The sequence below is a fragment of the Marmota marmota genome, unplaced genomic scaffold (assembly GCF_001458135.2).
Source record: "Marmota marmota marmota unplaced genomic scaffold, marMar, whole genome shotgun sequence".
Lineage (NCBI taxonomy): Eukaryota > Metazoa > Chordata > Mammalia > Rodentia > Sciuridae > Marmota > Marmota marmota.
The window spans coordinates 2,913,291-2,935,180 of record NW_026000243.1 but is presented as its reverse complement, the minus strand read 5'-3'; the positions used below and the strand labels follow the sequence as shown (position 1 = coordinate 2,935,180).

Below are 21,890 nucleotides of genomic sequence, written 5' to 3'. Positions count from 1 at the left end.
TTAAGTAACTGACGATTCAGCAAATTTTCTCTAATCTAAAGACAGTAAAAAGCAAAATAGAAAAATATTCTGAAATTCTGGATGTCACTTGAAATATTAAAAAGCAAAATGTTCTTTCTTCCAAATATTTCACTTTTTAAGAGTTTTACTCTATTTTTTTTTTTTTGCCTCTGAATGTGTGCACACAGAAGAAGGTGAAGGGGGGAGAGGGGAGGGACATTAATGGCTGGAAAGGGCAGCCTGTGAGTGAGGCTTGTCCTTTCCATTTGTCCCATCAGTTCAAATTCCAAAACCCAGCGAAGTACTACTGCCATCTTGTGGCACTGGCTGGCAAGAGGCATGGTCTGCTCAGTTTATATGAACTAAATCCAGAAATATCCCAGAAGCCCATTCAGAGATTAGAATAAGGAAGAATCTTGCTTTTTTTTTTTTTTTATTCAAAAGAATCATGTGCTTCACATCAATTTGGTTTCAAAAATTCCTCAGGTCTTCAACTAAGGGTACCAAGTCATTTATTTTGCCATCTGTGAACAGTTTCACATTGAAATAGACTGAACATTTAAAAAAAAAAAAAAGAAAAAAAAAAAAAAACTACCTTCAAAACTCACTGGAACATTCTCACATAAACTACTATCTCTCACAAACAATAGAGTTCTTTCTTCAATATTCAATCTTTTCAATCTCATCCATGTCTTCAGGGTCAAGCTGCTTAATACTGCTGTCTAAAAAGAACAAAGGAGAAAAAAAAACCAGTCTTACTCCGGGGCATAAATGAAAACTCATTTCGGCCAACTTTGAGTTTCTCAAGACAGTGATGCCTTTGAAAATCTAAGTTCCTGTGACACCTTGCATAGGAAGTCTTGAAACAGGAACACAAAGAAGGGAGGTAGCAAAAAACTGGCCAACACTAACTGAAACGGTAGCAAATGCACCTAGAACACACACATTTAGATGCCATGGGGCAGTGAGAAGAGCCTGGGAAGGACCAAGGCTCTTCCAACTGGTCACTTCCCAAGACTAGATCCTTAGATGCTCACCACAGGAACAGGGCCAAGGTACTTTCTCCTCTGCCCCTTCCCAGTCAGCCTAACACAGAGGTATATAATCTCTTTTCCTAAAGGCTCAGTGAATGTACATACAACATTCAGTGTGCAAACCTTGAAAAATTATATATATCATATTCTACATGCTATATGTGTGTCCATGTGCATTTCTTGGGAGAGTGCCCACTGCTTTCAACAAAGGTTAAGTAAGGTAGTATAACCATCCTAGAGAGTAGCACTTGATGTTCCTCTTGCTCTACTGCCCAGACACATATACGCACTTAGGGGAATGGGGTGATCTGAGGAGTGGATATGCCAGGTAAGGTGACTTCAGGATTCCGTTAGTGCATCTGTCAGTTCAGAGCCCCAGCAGGCTAGTAGAACCTGCCTTGTTTAGATGGTGGGGCTAAGGGAAGGGCTGCAGGCCTCAGAAATTAGGACCATTCCTAAATTCTATGGTGTGGCAAGAGTAGGAGAAAAATGTGAATAAAAGAGGAAGCTGGTGGTAGAATATAATCTTAAAAGATTTTAAGATTTTGCTTAGGGTACATATTTATAGAATATGAAAATCTGCTCCAGATACCAGAATGAGTTCATACGAATTCTGCTTAATTTTTAAATTTTTCTTTAACTACAATGTAAGAATTATTTAATCAACTGTCTCATATTATGAGGACTCTGGTCTTATGAACAGAGAAGGCTTCCACCTTATGGTTTCTACCTCCATGCCATCCTAAGCTTTTGACCTTGGGTTCCCCTGGTACACCTCGCCCCATCATTGTAAGCAGCTCCCTGGCTCCTACTGTGAAAGCAGTGCTACTTACTAAAGTGGTCCTGAATTTTCATGAGCAGGGGCAGCTTGTCCACTTCAATCATGTTGAAAGCCAGGCCTTTTTTCCCAAAGCGTCCTGTCCGCCCTATGCGATGGAGGTAGGTCTCATAATCTGGCTCTTTGGCTTGGTTTACAGGGAGATCAAAGTTCACAACAATTGTGACCTGCTTCACATCAATCCCTAGGAGAGGAAGAACACTGTAGGGTCTTGGAGGATTTTCCTCAGGACATAGCCACTTAAGAACCACATTTGCTGAAGGAATTTTCATTAATGAAGAAGATAATCAAACCTGGCTTTACATCACTGAAACAGGTACTTTGGTCTAGGCAGTTTGCTTGCATGCTGTGATGTCTATGATGCTGGATAATTAGTCAGTCAGGAGAGGCTAATTCTACAGAAGTCTAAATATGTACAAAGCATGTGCACACACATGTGTGGGGGGAGGGAAGAGTGCCTAGAGTCCACAGAGCTACCTGCTCCTTTCTGCCTCTGCTATACTTTAGTCTCCAGCAGGCCTCTTATCCTCTACCCATTTACTTATCACCAGGCTTCTGCTCTGCTCCATTCCATGACTGGCTCTCCTCAGATCTTTTTCATCCCTTGCCCCAACTGCTAGGACAATTTCCAGACTGGTTTTCGCCTACCTAATCTCTCCTTCGACAGTCCCACAGCAAGGTTCAGAGCGCTTGTGCTCAGAGCCTACTGCCCAAATCATACAGGGTAAAGTTTGAGCCATTCAAGACTTCACAGTAGCTGAAGTATCATCTCCTTCTCTCCAATCTCACAATGCAAAGCACTAGTCACAAGGGTTTGCCATTTCCCAATGGATAAATTCTCATCCAACTGAATTGCTACCCTACCTTCAAAAAACCTTTCAGCTCTAACATAGCCCAGGAAGACCTCTGATCCCTGTGCCTTCCATTCCCCACATTAACAAGCTGTCTGGGTCATGACCCTAGTCCTCCTTGCCTTCAGTCTTCATCCTGGATTTTCTGTGCCTCTTTTCTTCTAAGGTCTGGAGTTGTGCTATCCAATATGGTAACCATTAGCTACAGTGGCTAATTAAATTGCAATAAATTATAATTAAAAATTTAGTTCCTTGGTCAGACTGGCCACATTTCAAGTGCTTCAGAACCATACATGGCTAATGACTACCAACTGGACAGCACAGAATAGAGCACTTCCATAACTGCAGAAAGTTCTACTAGATGGTGCTAGTTTAGAGAGGTGAGAGCCTAAGTGGTGAACTTCTGAGGGGCAGGGACTTTGTTCTTTTTCAGTTCTTCTACAGGGCAGAGCTCAGGCCTCACTCCTAACCCAGCAGGAGGCTTTTAATTCTACTTGCTGAACTCAAAATGAACTAGGAAACATGAATTAAATTGGAGTTCATAGATATGTGAAGGATGAAGAAAGTGGAAGAGTCCTTCTCTTAAAAAAACAAAGATTTTTTTCCCTCAGTAGTCAATAGCTTTAAACCTATAAACACTCCAGATATGCTCAACATTATTAGTTATTAGGGAAATGCAGATTAAAACCACAATGAGATACTACAACATATCTTATAAGATGGTTAAAATCAGAAAAAGTGACAATATCAGTTGCTGGCAAGGATGCAGAGCAAGTATGACTCTGCTATCTCCTGGTGAGAATGGTACAGTCACTGTGGGAAAACTTTCCTGTTTCTTATAAAACTAACCATACACTTATCACATGACCCAGCAATCCTTCTCCTAGATATTTACCCAAATCAAAACATAACATCTATACAAAAACCTACACATGACTTTTTACTATAGCTGTATTTAAAAAAAGCCCCAAACTGGAAATAATCCAAATATCCAACTGGTGAGTGAATGAACTACCAAAGGACTATTAGTAGCAATAAAAAGGAAGGGATTATTGATACATGGAACAACACTGAGTCAACTCAAAAGCATTATGCTAGGTGGAAGAAAGACACAAAGGCTATACACTGTATGGCTTAATTTATGTGGCATTTTAGAAGACACAAAAATATGAAGAGAGAAATCTAATCAGTAGTTGCTAGGGGCCATGTGACAGGTAGAGGAGACTGACTACAAAAGAGCATGAGGAAATTGTGGGGAGATACTTTTCTGATTTTGTTTTTTTTTTTTGGCACCAGAGATTGAACTCAGGGGCACTAGACCACTGAGCCACATCCACAGCCCTATTTTGTATTTTAATTTTAGAGACAGGGTCTCACCCTGTCTACCAACTGGACAGCACAGAATAGAACACCTTGCTTTTGCTGAGGCTGGTTTTGAACTCTTGATCCTCCTATCTCAGCCCCCAGAGGCACTGGGATTACAGGCATGTGCCACTGTGCCTGGCCAATTTTCTGTATTTTGATCATAGTGATGGACATGGACACATGACTGTATGCTTGTTAAAACTCAAGTGTATTCCTGTACACTTAAAGATTTGAATTGCTATCTTGTGTAACTTATACCTCAACACCTGTGGGTTTTTTTTTTTTTTTTGGCAGTATAGGGTTCAAACACACACATATACACACACACACACACACACCTCGAGCACAAACATTGGTCGTTATAAGAACCTTCTCTTTCCCATCCCGAAACCTCTGAATGATGGAAGCTCTCTGTTCCACTGTCAGCTCCCCACTTAACAAGGACACCTGGTGGCCGTCCTGCATCATCTCCACGGTCAACCACTTGGCGTTTCGACGCGTCTATATAAAAAACAAAACCCACCACAGCACCCCTGGTTACAGCAGACTGGCTATGCCTGTGATGCTTGATGCTCCTGGATCAGGGTAGGGGGTGGGAGGGCAGGAAGGAGAGGGCTGCAGAGAAATTGTGCTTCATGGCTCTCTCAAACCTCAAGGACTCTTAGAATGTGGAATGGGATTCTCCTACCACCTGGGTTTCTAAACATCACCTCCTTAAATCCACGAAACAAAGACAAACATGGTGCACCTACCTCATATGGTGCTATGATGACAAAACGATATAATGTATTACATTATAACGTTTTCATTTATTATGAACAATGGACACTCTGAAAGCGCTTTATATGTGCCAGGAACCTGGTTAATATCTTTATATACATTATGGGCATGTGTTTATACAACACTTTCATGAAGTAGTGACCTAACTTCATCCAACAAATTTGAAAGTGAACAAAAAACCCAATGCTTAAAAATGTTAGGTAACTTGTCCAAGGTTATATGGTCAGGCTCTGGCACAGCTGAGCTTTCTTCTATTCTATGTCTTCAGTGCTGTCCACTGGCAGGTGCCAGTCCAGTACAGTGAATATGGACATGAATGAGATAGATGAAACCTTACTCTCATGAAGCCTTAGTGTGTTTAACTGACAGTGAGAAAAGAAAACACAAGTGTGAAAAAGTCAGCAAAAAATAAACATGAAAATAAAAAAGGCAAAATTCATAAGCAACATCCTTAACCTGATAAGGAGTATCTATAAAAACTACAATAAACACCAATCTAAATGGGGAAAAATTAGAATATGAAAGACCTTCATTTAGCATCATATTGAAGATCCTGTTCCATACCTTAACCTTTCTAAGCTTCACCCTAAAATATAAATCATTTCTATTCAGAACTGCTCTGAAGACTCAACTAGATAACACATAATAAGTGTTGAACATAGTGCCTGTCTACCTGGCACCTGTTAATATTACCACCCCCCTACCCTCTATCTGTAGGGAAATGAGGGCCAATGAAGACACATCCAGCAAGTTTACCTGGCAGAAGATGATGGCCTGGCCAATGGTGATGCCACCATAAATGTTACACAGAGCTTGATATTTGTCTTTCCTGTCCTCACACAACACATAATATTGTCGGATGTTGTTCAGGGTCAGCTCTTCTTTGCGCAACTTGATAACATTAGGGTCAGGAATGATTCGCTCGGCAAACTGCCACATAGAGTCCTCAAATGTTGCAGAGAACAGAAGCATCTGGCATTCAGAGGGCAAAGCTCTGTAAAAAGAGAAGATGCGGTCACCCAGCTGCCAGGATGTTCCTCTCCTCCCAGCACTGCAGGTCCACTGCCACCAGCTGCTCCATGTGCACCTGCAGGGCATGAGGTGCTACCTGCAATGACAAGCTACACCTTCAGCCAAATAGCCAAATGTCCTGCCCCTCTTTGTCACCAAGAATTTGGAAAAGCACATTACTGGAAGGTGGAGCTAAGAAAAAAGTTTAGGTATACACTCCAGAGGACCTGATGTTTCTCATGCCAATTTCCTCCTTAGGTGAGGCAGACTCACAGAGCCAAGAGGGGTGGTATACACGCACATAAATGGGAATAAAGAAAATACAGGCTAGTTGTTCAATGGCTGGTGTTATATGTATCTTGGGAAGGAAAGAATCACTACCAATTTGATTTGGAATGGGGAGAACCTATAGATAAATAAGAGGGGGGCAAAAGGGGAAAGAGCAGTAACTAAAATAATACTGAGCCCATCAGAAATAAAGGGATAGTTTATATAAAATCCCAACAAAGGAGAAATGAATCCAAGGACTCAGCAGTCAGGAAAGAGGTTAATCCTGAGGAAGAGAAATGGGCTAGTGATAGGAAAGGGTCTCCAGGGGACTCCTGGGGGGCTGATAAATAAATATCATTTCCTGGTCTGAGCTATTGTTTCATGGATGAGGCTTCGAGTGACAGTTTACTCACTAGTACACTTGGAATTGGTTTTTATTTCTCTGTACATATTTTACACGTCAATAAAATGTCAACTTTTAAAAAAATTAAAATTTATTTTAACTGATACGTGAAAACATAAAAATTATACCTATTAATGAGTTCCATGTGATGTTTCAATATGTATGTTATATAATGCTCAAAACAGGTTAAACATATCTATCTCCAATCATGAAACTCATCTGGAAAAATAAGAGACCCAGAATAGCCAAAGCAATTCTTAACAAGAAAAGTGAAGTAGGAAGCATCACAATAAGACTTAAATTTTACTACAGATCCATAATAACAAAAATGGCATGGTATTGACACCAAAATAGACATGTAGACCAATGATACAGAACAGAAGACACAGAGAAAAAACCCACATAAATACAGTTATCTCATACTAGACAAAGGCACCAAAAACATACATTGGAGAAAAGATAGCCTCTTTGACAAATGGTGCTGGGAAAACTAGAAATCTATATGTAGCAAAGTGAAATTAAACCCCTATCTCTCACCCTGCACAAAAATCAACTCAAAGTGGATCAAGGATTTAGGCACTAGAACAGAGACCTTGCACCTAATAGAAGAAAAAGTAGGCCCAAATCTCTATCACCATGACTTAGGAACTGACTTCCTTAACAAGTCTCTAAAGCACAAGAAGTTAAATCAAGAATCAATAAATAGGATGGATTCAAACTAAAAAGATTCTTCATGAAACAATCAATAATGTGAAGAGAGAGCCTACAGAATGGTAAAAATCTTTACCACATGCACCTCAGAGAAAGCACCTATCTCCAGGATATAAAAAGAACTCAAAAAACTAAATACCCCCAAAACAAATAACCCAATTAATAAAAGGGCTAAGGAACTGAAAGACACTTACTTCACAGAAGAAGAAATACAATTGATCAACAAATATATTAAAAAAGTTCATCATCTCTAGCAATTAGAGAAATGCAAATAAAAATTTTACACTGAGATTCCATCTCACTCCCATTAGAATGGCAATCATCAAGAACATTAGCAACAATAAATGTTGGTGAGGATGGGGGCAGGGAAGTACACTCATACATTGTTTTGTACACTCATATAAAACTTGGAATGGAACCACCATTTGACCCACTTATCCCACTCCTCATTTTATCCCCAAAGGACTTCAAATCAGCACACTACAGTGATGCAGCCACATCAATGTTTATAGCAGCTTAACTCACAATAGCCAAACTATGGAACCAACCTAGGTGCCCTTCAACAGATGAATGGATTAAGAAACTGTGGTATATATACACAATGGAATATTTCTCAGCCTTACAGAAGAATGAAATTATGGCACTTGCCAGTAAATGGATGAAAACAGAGAATATCATGCTGATTGAAATGAGTTTACGGCCATACCGCCCTGAACGCACCCAATCTCATCTGAAATAGGCCAATCCCAAAGAACCAAAGGCTGAATGTTTTCTCTGATATGCAGATGATAATTCATAATAAGGGAGGTGGCCAGGGAGTAAAGTACCTTTTTTATTTGGATTAGACAGAGGAGAGTGAAGGGAATGGAGGGGGTATGGGTTTAGGAATAGATAGAATGAATCAGCCATAATTATATATGATTGCCCTACTGGTGTAACTTTACACCATGTACAACAAGAAGAATGAGAAGTTATACTCCATTTATGTATGATGTGTCAAAATGAATTCTACTGTCAGGCATAACTAATTAGAACAAATTAAGAAAAAAAATCTATCCCCTCAAACACTTATCATTTCTTTGTGTAAAAACATTCAAAATCCTTTCTTGTAGCTTTTCAAAATATACATTATATTACTGCTATCCACCGTCATGCTGCTGTCCAGTAGCACATTAGAACTTTTTGTTCCTAAGTGTAATTTAGTATTTATTGATCAAGCTTTCCCCGCCACTCCCCAAACCCTATTCTCCCCAGCTTCTGGTAACCAATATTCTACTCTCACCTTCTGTGAGATCAACTTTCAAGTATAGTCATTATGAAAACTAGTATGAAGGGTCCTAAAAATATTAAAAACAGAACTATCACTTTATGCAGCAATATCACTACCAGGTAGTGGGAAATCAGTGTGTAGAGAGATCTTTTCTCCCATATTCACTGTGGCACTACTGGCAATAGCCAAGAAATGGAAACACTCAACAATGGATAAAGAAAAAATGGTATATACACACACACACACAATGGAATACTATACAGGCTTAGAAAGAAGGATATCCTGTAATTTACGACAACGTGGGTGGTAGCGGCGATCACTGTGTTAAGTAAACCAGGAATGGGAAGACATGTCACATGATCTTGCTATACGTGTAGACTAAAAATGTCAATTAAAAAAAAAATAAAATAAATAAGCTAGGTCAGAGAGGAATCACCTCTTTCAAGATGAACATGGAATACTTGGAACAATAAACTCTGAGTGCTAACAGGGACTGTGAGAGACTATATGGTTCAGCAATTCCCAAACACTACTTTAAGCCTGAAGCCTGGATCATCTGGGCAGCTTTTTAAAATAATGATCTGAAAATAAGCAAATAAAATAAAAAAAACCCATCTAATCAGATTCCAGTCAACTGTGACAATTCATCTACATGTGTTACCTTCTCAGCTGTCTATATCTCACTAATGTGAGATAAAAGTAATCCACACAAAACATGGAGACTATGAGAGGAGAAAACTGATGGACATGATATTTTAATGTATTTTTGGAAGAGAGAAAGGAGTGGTAAGACAGAAAGAGAATGAAACTAGAATATGAGTGCTGCAGAGCAGAGAACTGATGAAAAGGTAGCCAGCTATTCCCTCACAACCATCAAAGCTCTGGGACTTGCAAGCTCCAGATTCTTAGAGGGAAAAGACTGAAAATGGGGTGCATGTTACAAGACACTAGGAAAATTCTGCATTCATATGCCGGGGCTTCTTGGCCATCTGCTGTGTCCCAACTCTTCATCTAGAGAAAGATGGCATAAACACTGGGATTCTAAGGCCTGGCCATTTCATTCCAAGGAAAAATTCTGAACACATTAATACAAGGAAAGAAAATTCTGAGCTATTCTATAGAACACTGGATTTTTAAGACTTAGTATAAAAAATAAACCTTAATAAATTACTTATGGAGATTATATTTTGATACCTAGGGCTAAACAAAATAAATATTAATTTCACCTGTTTCTTTTTAACGTGGCTATTAGAATATTAAAATTTCATGTTTTTCACATGATGTTTAATTGGACATTAATCATGTTTTAAGCCCCCCCACAAAACCCAACATAAATTATTACACAATAATTAGTGCTCTAATTATTACACAATATTTTCTCCTTTTTTTGCTTTTGTTCCTTGTTTTATTCAAAGACATCAGAAATGAACATTGTATTATTAAGTTTTTGAACTTGTAAAATTAAAACACGGTAAGTTTTATCTAAGATAATGTACCTTAGATATATTATGTGTGAGCAACCATGTGGTCCAAAATTTTTATTGGTGCATTTATAATTATACCTCATAGTGGGATGCATTATGTGCAATATTCCCTTGAGTAGAAAATAAAAAGGACTTTGTTAGAAAGCCAGTTTCATACTGAATCTTTCCTGAAGTCCTAAATATTTCACTTCCTTTCACTTATAAGAATACTAATGTATTAGTAGGAGTATGGCAAGGAGGGAGTCTCCCTTGATCTCTGGCCAAAATCACTTTTAATATGAATGAGAAGTTGGATCCCTTTACTTTAGGCAGCTAAGCATATACTAACAAAAGATCAGAGGTTTATTCTGTGCAGAAATCCTAGAGTTGGGGATGCCAGCATCAGTAGAAGGTGAGGGCAAAGCACACAGCCAAAAAGAGGGATTAAATGAAAATATGTATATTGAAAGGCAGAATCTCCTCAGCTGGTTCCCCAACCCTGCCCTTCAAATGCCAGAAACTAAGGGTCAAGCTCCAGGGAAATCTATCAGTGACATTAAAGTCCAGATGACAACCATCCCAAAGCACTGAAGCTTCCCAAATTACATGCCCCAGCCATGCATACAAGGCTGTCAACTAGAATTTTATTCCTCATCTTAGATTATGAAAGGCTGGCCAAGATTCATTAGTTATAAAGAGGAAAGGTCCACTGTGAAAGACAGAGATGTAGCAAACAAAAAAGAAAACCTAGATAATTCAGAGACAAAGTTGAAAACAGAAAAAAAAATTCTAATGTTAACATAAACAATAAAAATGGACAACATCAGTATGATCCAGACAAACAGAAAAATAAAGCTAAACAACTGTGTTAATTCAATGACAGATAGAGGTTAACACAATTGAGCTAAAGGTAAATAATGAAAACAGAGCATAATACACCACTGGAAGGAAAGAATTTGGGATTGGGCATGGTGGATGGGATGTGAATAGCATATCTGAAAAATGAATCTCACAACTTTAAAATGAGATGGGCAGTACTTCTGAATTTCTAAATTTGGCCTCCTCAAAAGATACCAGTGTTCAATTGTAAACAGTAGACCCTGATTTAGCTTGGCATACCAAACAAATGATTCGCATTATTGCATTGTTCTCCTGATATCTCTATAAAACGGAGTACAGCCAGATTTCCTGGTTCAGAGGAGGCATGTAAAATGTCCTGTGGGTGAACAAATGGGGGATGCTGATTATAGATGACTCACCTTTTAGTGTAGAAGTGCTCTATCAATGAGCTACATCCTCGGCCCTTTTAATTTTTTTATTTTGAGACAGGTTTTCACTAAGTTGCTTAGGGCCTCACTAAGTTGCTGAGGCTGGCCTTGACCTTGTATTCCTCCTGCCTCAGCCTCTTGAGTCGCTGGGATTATGGGTATGTGCCATGGTGCTCAGATCCAAACTAGTCTTTGACTATCTGTTTATGCAGTAGGTAGTGCAAATGTAAATTATGACAAATTCTATTCAATCTATAATCATCTGTTTACCAAAAGTGTAATTTACTTGGAACCCATCTTTAATTTCAAAGATTAAATAACCTCTGTGCTTTTAAAACCATTTTCCTTGAGAAAGAGATGTCTAGTACTGCAGAGTATTTAAAAATGAAGGGTATTTTAGATGTGGATAGCTTATCTGATGAATTTATAGATGTAAGAGATCTGAATGACAAAGAGCTGGTCTACCTAAATAAACTGGGATGGCCATTTCTAGAGAGCTACAAAATAATCCTAACAAGTCTGAAAGATCTTAAAAGTTCTCAACACACACACACACTCACACACACACACACACACAACACACACATACACACACAGAGTATCTACATGAAGTGATGGTTATGCTAATTAGCCTAAGTGTGGTAATCATTTTAAAATGTGTGTGCATGTAAACATATGCATCAAAACACTATGTTATATAACTTAATTATATATGATTCTTCATTTGTCAATTATACCTCAAAAATGTTGTAAAAATAAGTAAAACAATCAGAGAATTAAATTGCAAAAACTAACAAATGGAAATAAAAACCTTCTGTTGCCAGTAAGTAAAATCCTTAGTATTCCATGCTCAAACATTTTTCTTAAGAGGATATTTAACTTTTAAATTTTAACTAAATTTCCCCAGAAATTACAAATCAAATCTGATGTCATCAAATCAGACTGATACTAATCAGTATGACTTTGACAGGCACAGAGCTACAAGTCAAAATAGAAGTTTACATTTCACTATATTCAGCATTACCACCCCATAAAAAAAGACTATAGGCAGTTCAGAAAAATATCATTGGAAAAGAAAAAAAGAATGAGAGAAAAAAAAATTTACTGAGAAAGAACCATGTCATTTTAAATTAAGTATAGGTAATCTCTATTCATTATTATTGTATTTATGTTCTCCTGTAAGAAGACTTATGTTTATGAATTTTTTTAAAAAAATATTTTTTAGTTGTAATTGACACAATACCTTTATTTTATTTATTTATTTATTTATTTATTTATATGTGGTGCTGAGGATCAAACCCAGGGCCTCACATGTGCTAGGTGAGCACTCTACCGCTGAGCCACAACCCCAGCCCCATGTTTATGAATCTTAAGAGTACACAATAATATTACCTACAAAGTATAAACATCCTACAGTGAGTTTAAATAGAGTTGAAATACACTGTTGCATCAGAGACCAAAACATTATAAAATATTGCTATATTTTCTCACAAAATTCTATTAATTACTACTGTAAACTAATTATACTGTTATTTTGTTTAAATAGTAGGATTTATATAATAGAAAAAGCACTGGATTCACTTTCAAATAAACATGTTTTTCATTTCATATTTTTATGTTAAACTATAACATGTGTGTAATTATTTCTCTTATTTTTATTTAATTTTTTTCTGCTATGATTGTGTTCTGGATTGGCTGACTCGGAAAAGAAATAGACCTAAAAAATTTCCCCAGAAATGACAAGCAAAAGTTTTGAGAATGAAAGGGTATACTATATGTCTAAGGTAAGAAATAAACCAAAGCATGTCACTGAGAAGTTTCAGAATACTGAGGAGAGAGAAGACCCCCCAAAACTTCTAAAGAGAGGGGGGGGGGAAAAAAGGGCACACTCAAAAGCTTGGAGATCAGGATGATATTCAACTTTTCAGCAATGACATTGGAAGCTGAGACTATTAACTGAATATTAAAGTTAAAAAATCTTTTGTTTTTAGCCTTAAAAGAAATGTGGGAGGGGAATTCCATAAAAGTAGAAGGAATATCAGTGGAGTAAAGGAAGGGGATTGAGGGGGAGGGGGCAAGAACAGGAAAAGGAAAAAATAGGGGAATAAATCTGACTTAACTTTCCTGTGTAAATATATAAATGTACCACAGTGAATCTCATTATTATGTATACCTATAAGATACAAACACACACACAAAAAAAACTATAATAGAAAAATCAGTAAAGGCGGGGGAGGAAGGAAGGGAGGATTAGGGGAAGTCCTGAGCACTGAATTAGAACAATATTCCATGCTTTTATAATTATGTCAAAATGAATCCTAATGTTATGTATAACTAATATGAAACAGTAAAAAAAGAAAAAATATGTATTTGACTATGTGGAGATACCACTGACATGGCACATACGAAGACACATCCAGTGAAAAGCTTAAAACCCCTATAGTGATACTAAATGAAGAAAAAAGGCAATTATTAATTCTAGGGGAAAAGATTAGGAGAAAAACAACACAACAACAACTGCTTGGCTCAGAAGTGAACAGTATTTATACTGTCAAAATGATATCAATACTGTTAATATAACCAGATCCTGATGACATAATCACAGAGAGGTGATAGAGGAGACAGGAAAGGGAGAGTGGTCTAAAAGAACTCAGGCCCCACCTCTAATAATGGGAAGTTGATAGACAATGAATATATATAAGGAAATAGCAGTGTGAACATATTATTTAAAAGGATGAAGGCTAATATCAGAAAAACAGAGGTATTCTTTGGGATTGGGTCAGAGGGTTACTGTTTTTCATCACAAATCTTTTGATACTATTTGAACTTAACCCTGAATAATATGACTTTATTTTTAAAAAAGATACAGATATCTAAGCCCCACCTCCCAGAAATTCTGATTTAGTAAGTCTGAGGTTGGGTCTGGTAATCTTGTAATTTTAAGTCCTTCAGGTGATCCTGATAGAGAATCCTAGGAAAATGATAAGATTTTATTTTCATGATAAGATTTTATTAGAGGCAAAGTCAAGTCTAAACAACCTATGATTTTTAGGTTGCTGTGTTCCTTATTCTATCCCAATCATCCACTGTATCCTCAATAGATCCTTTAACAGATTCTGTTTACTCTGAAATTTGGTGCAGACCTAATGTACAGATTTCATCTCTAAGCCTGTGTTGTGAAAGTAGAGAGGCAAGGTTGTAAGCTGAAGTTGGAAAATTATAGCAGTTTGAAGATCCCAGGTGCTGGTGAAAATAATGAAAACTCAAATTTGTTTTAGAGGGAAAGACGGTAAATTAAGTAATCAAAATAATTAGGACAATAGACAAATGAAATTCCTCATCTGGACAGAAAACCCAAGAAGAAAAGAAAGGATGAATTTGGAAATTACCGTTGAATACGAATGCTCTGATCTGAGAATCCTTGGGTGTCAATCATCACATCTGCTTCATCCAGGACAAACACACGAATCTTAGCCAAATCAATCAATTTTCGCTTAAAACACCAATCTAGGACAGTCCCAGGAGTGCCAATTATAATCTGTTTGGTGACTTCAGCGCCTCTGGGAACTAGGAAAAAAAGGATTTTAAGTGTTCCTTCAGATGTGAACAGTCTTATTCCAACAGGCCACATGCAGGTCAGGGCAATGTGTCTTAGACCTCAGTACAAAAGCAAGTTCATAATAATTTTCCAAGTGCAAACTCTGAGGGTCATGGATGGGTTTTGATTTTGCAGAGTGTTAAGAAAAATTACTAAGTTTCTAGGTTTATGGGAATAAAGGTCTTGCATATTTGATTCTTCTGCTTGGTCATTTAAAAAGCCACTTTGCAATCTATGCATGGTAGTGTGCCTGTAATCCTAGCTATTCAGGAGGTTGAGATAGGAAGATTACTTGAACATACAAGTTTGAGACCAGCCTGGGCAACAAAGCAAGACCATGTCTTCAAAAAACAAAACCCAAAACAAACGAACAAAAAATCCACAATGCAGCAATTCTATTGTCTTAAAGAAATACTGGCAAAGCTGTGGAAACCTTCACCATTTTTGTTGTTTTCAATCAATAAGTTTCTTTAAATAAATTGTGGGATATTGTTCAGCTAGTAAAAAGAATGAGCAGTGTGAAAAAAGTTCTCCCATTTTTTGTAAATACTCAGTGAAAACAAATACATATATAAGCATTTGTATGTGCTTGTATTAGCTCAAAAAAAAAAAAAAAGAAAGAAAAGAAAAAGAAAAAAGGAACCATTTGCCTATTAACAATAGCGTAGTTATTTTTGGGATAGGTTTCTGGAAGGAAAGGAAGAACGTCTTTGAATTTTTATCTTCTAATCTTCTATCTTTTAAAGTTTCTTTTCACAATAAGCATGCAATACTTTAAAAATCCCCAAATAAAAGATGTTCTGCACAAGATAACTGAGTCTTAAAGAAAACAATACACAACGGCATCCTCTCCAGGATGTGGATGTGATGTAGCTAATATTTACGGATTCTAATTATGTTTCAAGCATTGTGTAAAACACTCAATCTATAACATCTAATTCTAATAATGATTCTATGATTCAGGTGCTATTATTTACCCCACTTCAGAAATGAGAAAACAGAGAAGTTAGAACACTCTTGTTAGTGGTGAAGTCAGGATTTTCAAAATCAGCCAGGTCTGGCTTACTGGTACATACTTCGATTCCCTCGAATAGCATACATCACTTCAACATCCACACAGAATTTTCCCATCCGCTCAACCACACGGCCAGTCTGCAGAGCCAATTCATAGGTAGGAGCCAGGCAGAGGCACTGTGAGAGAAGAGGAGAGGAGAAAGATTCATACAGGTAATTGTTCAATTTTGAACTTCCATTAAAATTTGTACAGGGAGAGGCACAAAGATGACTTTGGAGGCTTGGATTAAATATTTTAAATCAAATACAATTTAACAGTCAATAGGTTTGAAGTAAATGCTGGGCATGAGGGGGGAGGGACTAAAGGATGGATAAATGCTAATTTTTTTTTAATATTTATTTTTTTAATTCTTGGCGGATTCATCTTTGTTTATATGTGGTGCTGAGGCTCGAACCCGGGCCGCACACATGCCAGGCGAGGGCGCTACCGCTTGAGCCACATCCCCAGCCCAAAATGCTAATTTTTACATATTCCCCTCTAAAGGGTAATTTGATAAAAGAATGGGATGTAGGAAAGATGGGAATTAGAGGGAAGGCAAAACAAATCACAGCCTGAATATGGTCTCCTCCTCTTGCTGGCTATTAAAAAATCTTCTTTATGCTAAGCACAGTGCTAAAAATGACTTTCACTGAATCCACACAATGACCCTATGAGAAAAGCATTCATTCATACAATGTTTAATGAGTGGTTTTACAAGCCAAGCATTGGCTAGATGTTAGGATTCAGGGGTGAACAGATCAACTATGATCCATGCCTCTACAAATTCTATCTTTACTGACAAGGAAACAGACTCCGAGTGATTTTAACTTGCCTAGCTAGCTGATTAGTGAAGAGGCAGGGATTGGAACCCCTTGGACTATACTTGTCCCATACTGCTGCCCAATGCTCTTAGGACTTTATGAAGGAATGGCCATTCCACATACTGTTTTATCATTGCAGTGATCATATATTTACAATGATACCACCTATTATTAAAATATCATGGCCATTACAAGGACTTCTATCTTTCCCGAAGCCCTTCCTTACCTGTGGGAACAACTCCAAGGCATTCACTCTGCTTAGCATTGCCAAGACAAAGGCAGCTGTTTTTCCTGTTCCAGACTGGCTCTGTGCTATGAGGTTCTGGGGACTGTAGGAAAGAGGAGACCACTGGGCATAAACTAAATACAAGAGCCTGGGCATAAATTAAAAAGAAAAGACTAAAAATAACCAACTTGGAATACCACTACCCTGGAAACTCACGGATGTGCCAGCATCATAGGAAGAGCCATCTCTTGGATTTTGGATGGCCTGTTAAATCCCATTGCATAGATTCCTTTTAGTAATTCTTCCTTTCTGTAAACGACAAAAAAACACTTAAAAAAAAGTCTATGCTTGGTCATTAGCCTCAGAGATACATACTTGAAAAATATATTTATGAATTAAGCAACTTTGCAACTGAGCTTTAAAATATTTAGAAATATATCATTCATACCTCAATTCCCCAAACACATACAATCACATCTCTACAGTTGGGTCATTAAAATCATATGCTATGCTATAAACCTAAAGTTGAACTTCCTATTTAAAAAAACCAAAAAACAAAAAGGGAATTCATTTGATAAAAAAATACATTAGTTTGCCAGGAGAGTTATATTTTTCACATAAACAGAAAACTAAGTGACACTTGTTATTTCTTTTGCATGAATGACACTGATGTTTTCTACAGCAATTTTCAGAAAAGACAGTTTTATTGAGATAATCCTTTTATCAATTCTCTCAGACTTATTATATATTACCTTATCCTTCTGGGATAGTATTTTATTTTTTCTTCTTTGTGATATTGCGGATAAAATACAGGGCCTTGCACATGCCAGGCAAGTATTCTACCACTAAGCTACATCCCTAGCCCTTTTTATTTTGAAACAAGATTTTGCTAAATTGCCCAGGTGGACCTTGAACTTGTAATCCTTTCCAAGACAGTATTTTTAATGAATCTTTCCTGGAGTCTTAAGAAAAATATTAGAATAAGGATAAAGCAAGTGAGCTGGAACAATTTCACTTTTAGTGATTTGTCTAGTTGGATGTTCTTAATTGGTAGATTAATTGATAGATGACTGTCAAACAATTTTTTAATCATTATGCAGGCTCCCAATATATAGAAAACATCTGGATATTGGGATTTTGGATTTTTTACCTTTTACATGAGTCCATATGTTACCAAACCAAGACTTTGGTAACATATGGACTCAAACATTTGGTTCCCCCAAACCAGGAGCCTTGAAGGCCAAACCAGAAGGAAGGAGAAATGGTAATCTGTCACTTTTACTGAAATTATTCACTGAATAAGATGCCTTCCAGACCCCCAAACCATTTCTCTATTGCAAAAGTAAAATCATGTGCCAAAGGTCAGTAGTGTTTAGAGCAGAAAGTCCCAGGGATGGTCCTTGGAACAAGAAGCTCAGTAGCTGGTGGCCAAAAAGACATGAACAAAAGGTATGTCTGGATTTACCTCCTAGTTGGCTTGTCAAAATGTTATCAAACGATGCCTGTTTTGCCATCCCCATTCATGTGCAATGGGCAAGGGCTTGGTTTGGTAATATGTGACTTTCTCTTTTTGTTAAAATATATTTCCTTAAGACAACTGATAAATCCCTAGGGAATGTAAACCCACTTGGGAAAGTTATTAATTTTAATACCATCTGAAACAAAATATAATTAGAAAAGAAAAATCTTGTAACTTTTTATAAAGCTGGTGAGGAAGGATGTTTGAGTCATCAATGTCCCTGTATTTGGATTCTCACAGGTAGAATGGCAATATGGCTGTGCCGCCCTTTGGGCTGTAAAATTAAAATATTTTACTAAAGAAAATGTTTCAATTTCTTGGGCAACTAGTGTATCTTGGTGTTCTTCTTTGAGGTACATCTTAGTTGCATGCATAACATACACATCTCATTTTAATACTGAATATTAGAAAACAAGATCCTGATGGTTTTTATTATTAGCAGAATAATTTATTATGTTCTATGCTTTAGCATTTTTCCATACCAAAAAGTTAAAATACTCACAGTCTCAACTCTTCAAATGTTTTTACTGAGTAAAGTGGAGAGCTGGGATCTTTTTGCAAAACTTCCACTCGATGACTGGATTCTACTAAGGACTGGCGGATTAACTTGTTCAAGAGTGAATTAGTTGCCAAGTCCACTAGAAAAGCAAAAATAAAAAAGGGGAGGGCATCAAGCCTCCTGAAAAATATCTAAAAAGTTGCTCTCTCCCATTCAGTGGTTGTTTACCAATCAATCAAACCTAACCTACTTTCATCTTTCTTCTACAAGAAGGTTCTGGAAAGAATGACATGGCACTGAGAATTTCTTCTTTCATGAAGATCCAATTTCTTGTGCTCTGTCACCACACCATCGTCTAACCTCAAGCAAACCAACATCTATCTCCACCATTCTTACTTGCTAAGTAGAAATTCTTAACCTACTCCTTGAATATCCCAACTTCCTCTAAAGAAATATTCTCCTCCTAATTTAGTATTTCTTCAGACACTCACTATTAATAAAGAAAACAGAAATGAAGACAGCTCTTTCCAATTGCGATATTACTCATTCACATTGTGAAAGTGATAATAAACCAAACAGAATACTAGTAAATACATGCAAACGCATTTATCTCCTACCTATATCATCTTCATCATCATCTTCGATGTTAAGAGAACCATCTAAAAGAACAGAAGAGAAACAATGAATGCAAAGATAAATGCTGAGCAGAAATGTAAACAGTACTATCCCCATACCCCCCAAGTCTACAGTATATATGGACAGTGTTATCATAGGGATAATGGATAAAATCATTGGGAAGCTAGTGTAGGGTCTCAAATATTAAGGGACCCAAAGGTATTTCAGCTGGCAGGGACATGATGAAAGCAATACTTTGTAATCAATCGAGACTAACCACTGTATCCTAATAGCACTCACCTATGTTTGGGACTGCGGTACTTTTAATACCCCGAAGGTTCTTCCGGGGGTGGATGAGATTTGAAAACTATTGAAAGACACAAATTTCAACCAAAATTAAGCAAATCATCAGGCAGCCCAGTGCTTCCCCACAACAGGGACTGGAGGGGTTCAGGGAAGATCACTCCATAACTATTTCCTTTGCAATGTTATCGACTAATGGGTTCATTTCAAGTATAGATTCCCCGTATGAACTATCCTAAAACTGGAGATTTTCTGTAGTCCCTGCACCATGCAGTTCCATTTTATTAGGCCTCAACTTTACACGTAGGCAGTACTTGGGAATCACAGCGCCGACAAGATGTTAGTGGCTAAGAAAGTGCGTTGGCAGATACAAGACAGAAATTAGCTTAATAGTCAAATTACAGTAGAAAACTCAAAAGAGTCTAGTTAGGACTCCCAGCTGCTTTCCCTCCCTGGATTTCCAGGTATCTTCACTTTGCCCTTTCAAACCAAAGGTCTTTTCTCCCTGTGAGTCTCCTTTTCTGTGGCCCTCTTCCAAACCCATTCCACATCTCCCCTCCACCATTTGACACCCCACTTCAAAAGCTAGCAGGGCTCTCCTTGTCTAGATTTCCCTCTGGGAGTTCCTCTATAGCCCCCGCCCCTCTGCCCTCCCCTGCTCGGTGGCGGTTACGTGGCTGTTCAGCCGCTCGCTCTCCGCAGCCCCTGCGTCGCCTCCCCAAAGTAACGACGCCATAGCTGCGATCGCTGCTCCCGCCCCCAGCACGTGCTTCCACCCCAGGCTCCAGGCTGGGCCCAGCGCCACTCGGTGGCCAATGGGCTTGCTCAGGGGGCAGGCTCATCCCCGCGACCACCCGCAATGCAGCGCGCAGGCGCCTGGGCTTAGGCGCGGAGGGGGCGAAGGGAGCGGGGCGGAGGATGAGCGTGAGGGAAGACGATAAAGAGCACTGAAGCGCTGTATTGATTCGCGATTTTTGGGGTTTGACTAGCCAGTCATTCGCGCCAGGTGTTAGAAACTGCGGAGGGGACATCACCGTGGTCAATGTTCTCCCGGTGCTGTCCTTTGTTAAGCGAACCATCAACAGCTTGGGACCCACTACCCAGCAATTTTCCCGGTGATGAGGCTGTGCCCCACACCCTGCTTCAGGGTTTCATATCTCTGTTTCACTGAATATCTCCTGCACATCACAAAATGTAAGATAGGCTTAGCGAATTGCATAGGAAAGTAGAGGGACAAAATGGGTTTGACCTGAATGAATGAGCTCGAATGCGAAAGTTGCAGAGTTCAACTCCCTGCTCTAGATAGCTGTAAAGTTCCCCGATACCGGCCTAATTTGATTTTTATTCCAAGATGTCCTTTGTTAAAGCAACCCCGAGAAAACGTCTTTCCTTTAGTTAGGTACAACCTTAATTGGCCACAGGTATTTGCATAATCCAGAATAAATCCTTGCACTAGCGACTGCTAAATTTGGACAAAAGAACCAGGTCTCCTCCACCCCGTGCTCCCCAGTTTCCAGTGGAATTTCGAGCATTGGGTCGGCATCTCTGGAATTGGGGGTAAAGTCACAAAAACCCACAAACAAAACTGTCTTCATGATCTCTCCGTGGTGCTGAAGTAGCACCCCAAAGCTCTGTTCCGTCAGTGTCAGGGCTTTTCAGACGTTTGAGGTTTATAATATTCCTTTTTAGCCTTTACACTTCGATTGCAATAGTAAATACTTTACTTTCTCACGGATAACTATCTGCTAGTTAAAAAGATACAAAATCGGGCCAAAATTTGCAGTCTCAATTTTCGTATAAGGAGAGCAGACATTTGAAATTCACCTCTTATTTACTGTTTTAGCTCAGCACTAGAATTCCTCCTTTTATTCTTGTATACACTAGGCTCCGTATGATGCCTTGTCGGGGTGGAAAAACGGTGGTTGCTTTAAAAATCTTCCCCGAAGGTGATTTTGGGTTTGAGCCGCACCCGGGCCCTAGAACTACATTTC

The 21,890-nt window shown here is 38.3% G+C and overlaps 1 protein-coding gene across 2 annotated transcripts; it reads right to left on the bottom strand.

Annotated features, from left to right (window-relative positions):
• Positions 1-398: 398 nt before the first annotated feature.
• On the bottom strand, positions 399-20,720 carry Ddx25 (DEAD-box helicase 25). Of its 2 annotated transcripts, none has more exons than XM_048796111.1 (12): positions 20,573-20,720; positions 19,897-19,963; positions 19,599-19,640; positions 18,985-19,120; positions 17,180-17,272; positions 16,964-17,066; positions 15,939-16,053; positions 14,654-14,831; positions 5,625-5,862; positions 4,427-4,589; positions 1,868-1,960; positions 399-722 (listed from the first exon to the last, which is right to left on the bottom strand). In XM_048796111.1, exons 1-12 carry the CDS (start codon positions 20,633-20,635, stop codon positions 661-663), a joined length of 1,353 nt encoding a protein of 450 aa, XP_048652068.1. In that variant the 5' UTR covers positions 20,636-20,720; the 3' UTR covers positions 399-660. The 2 variants fall into 2 exon arrangements, with proteins under 2 accessions (XP_048652068.1, XP_015354611.1); XM_015499125.2 differs by having other exon boundaries at positions 1,868-2,056; positions 20,573-20,719.
• Between the last annotated feature and the right edge of the window lie 1,170 nt (positions 20,721-21,890).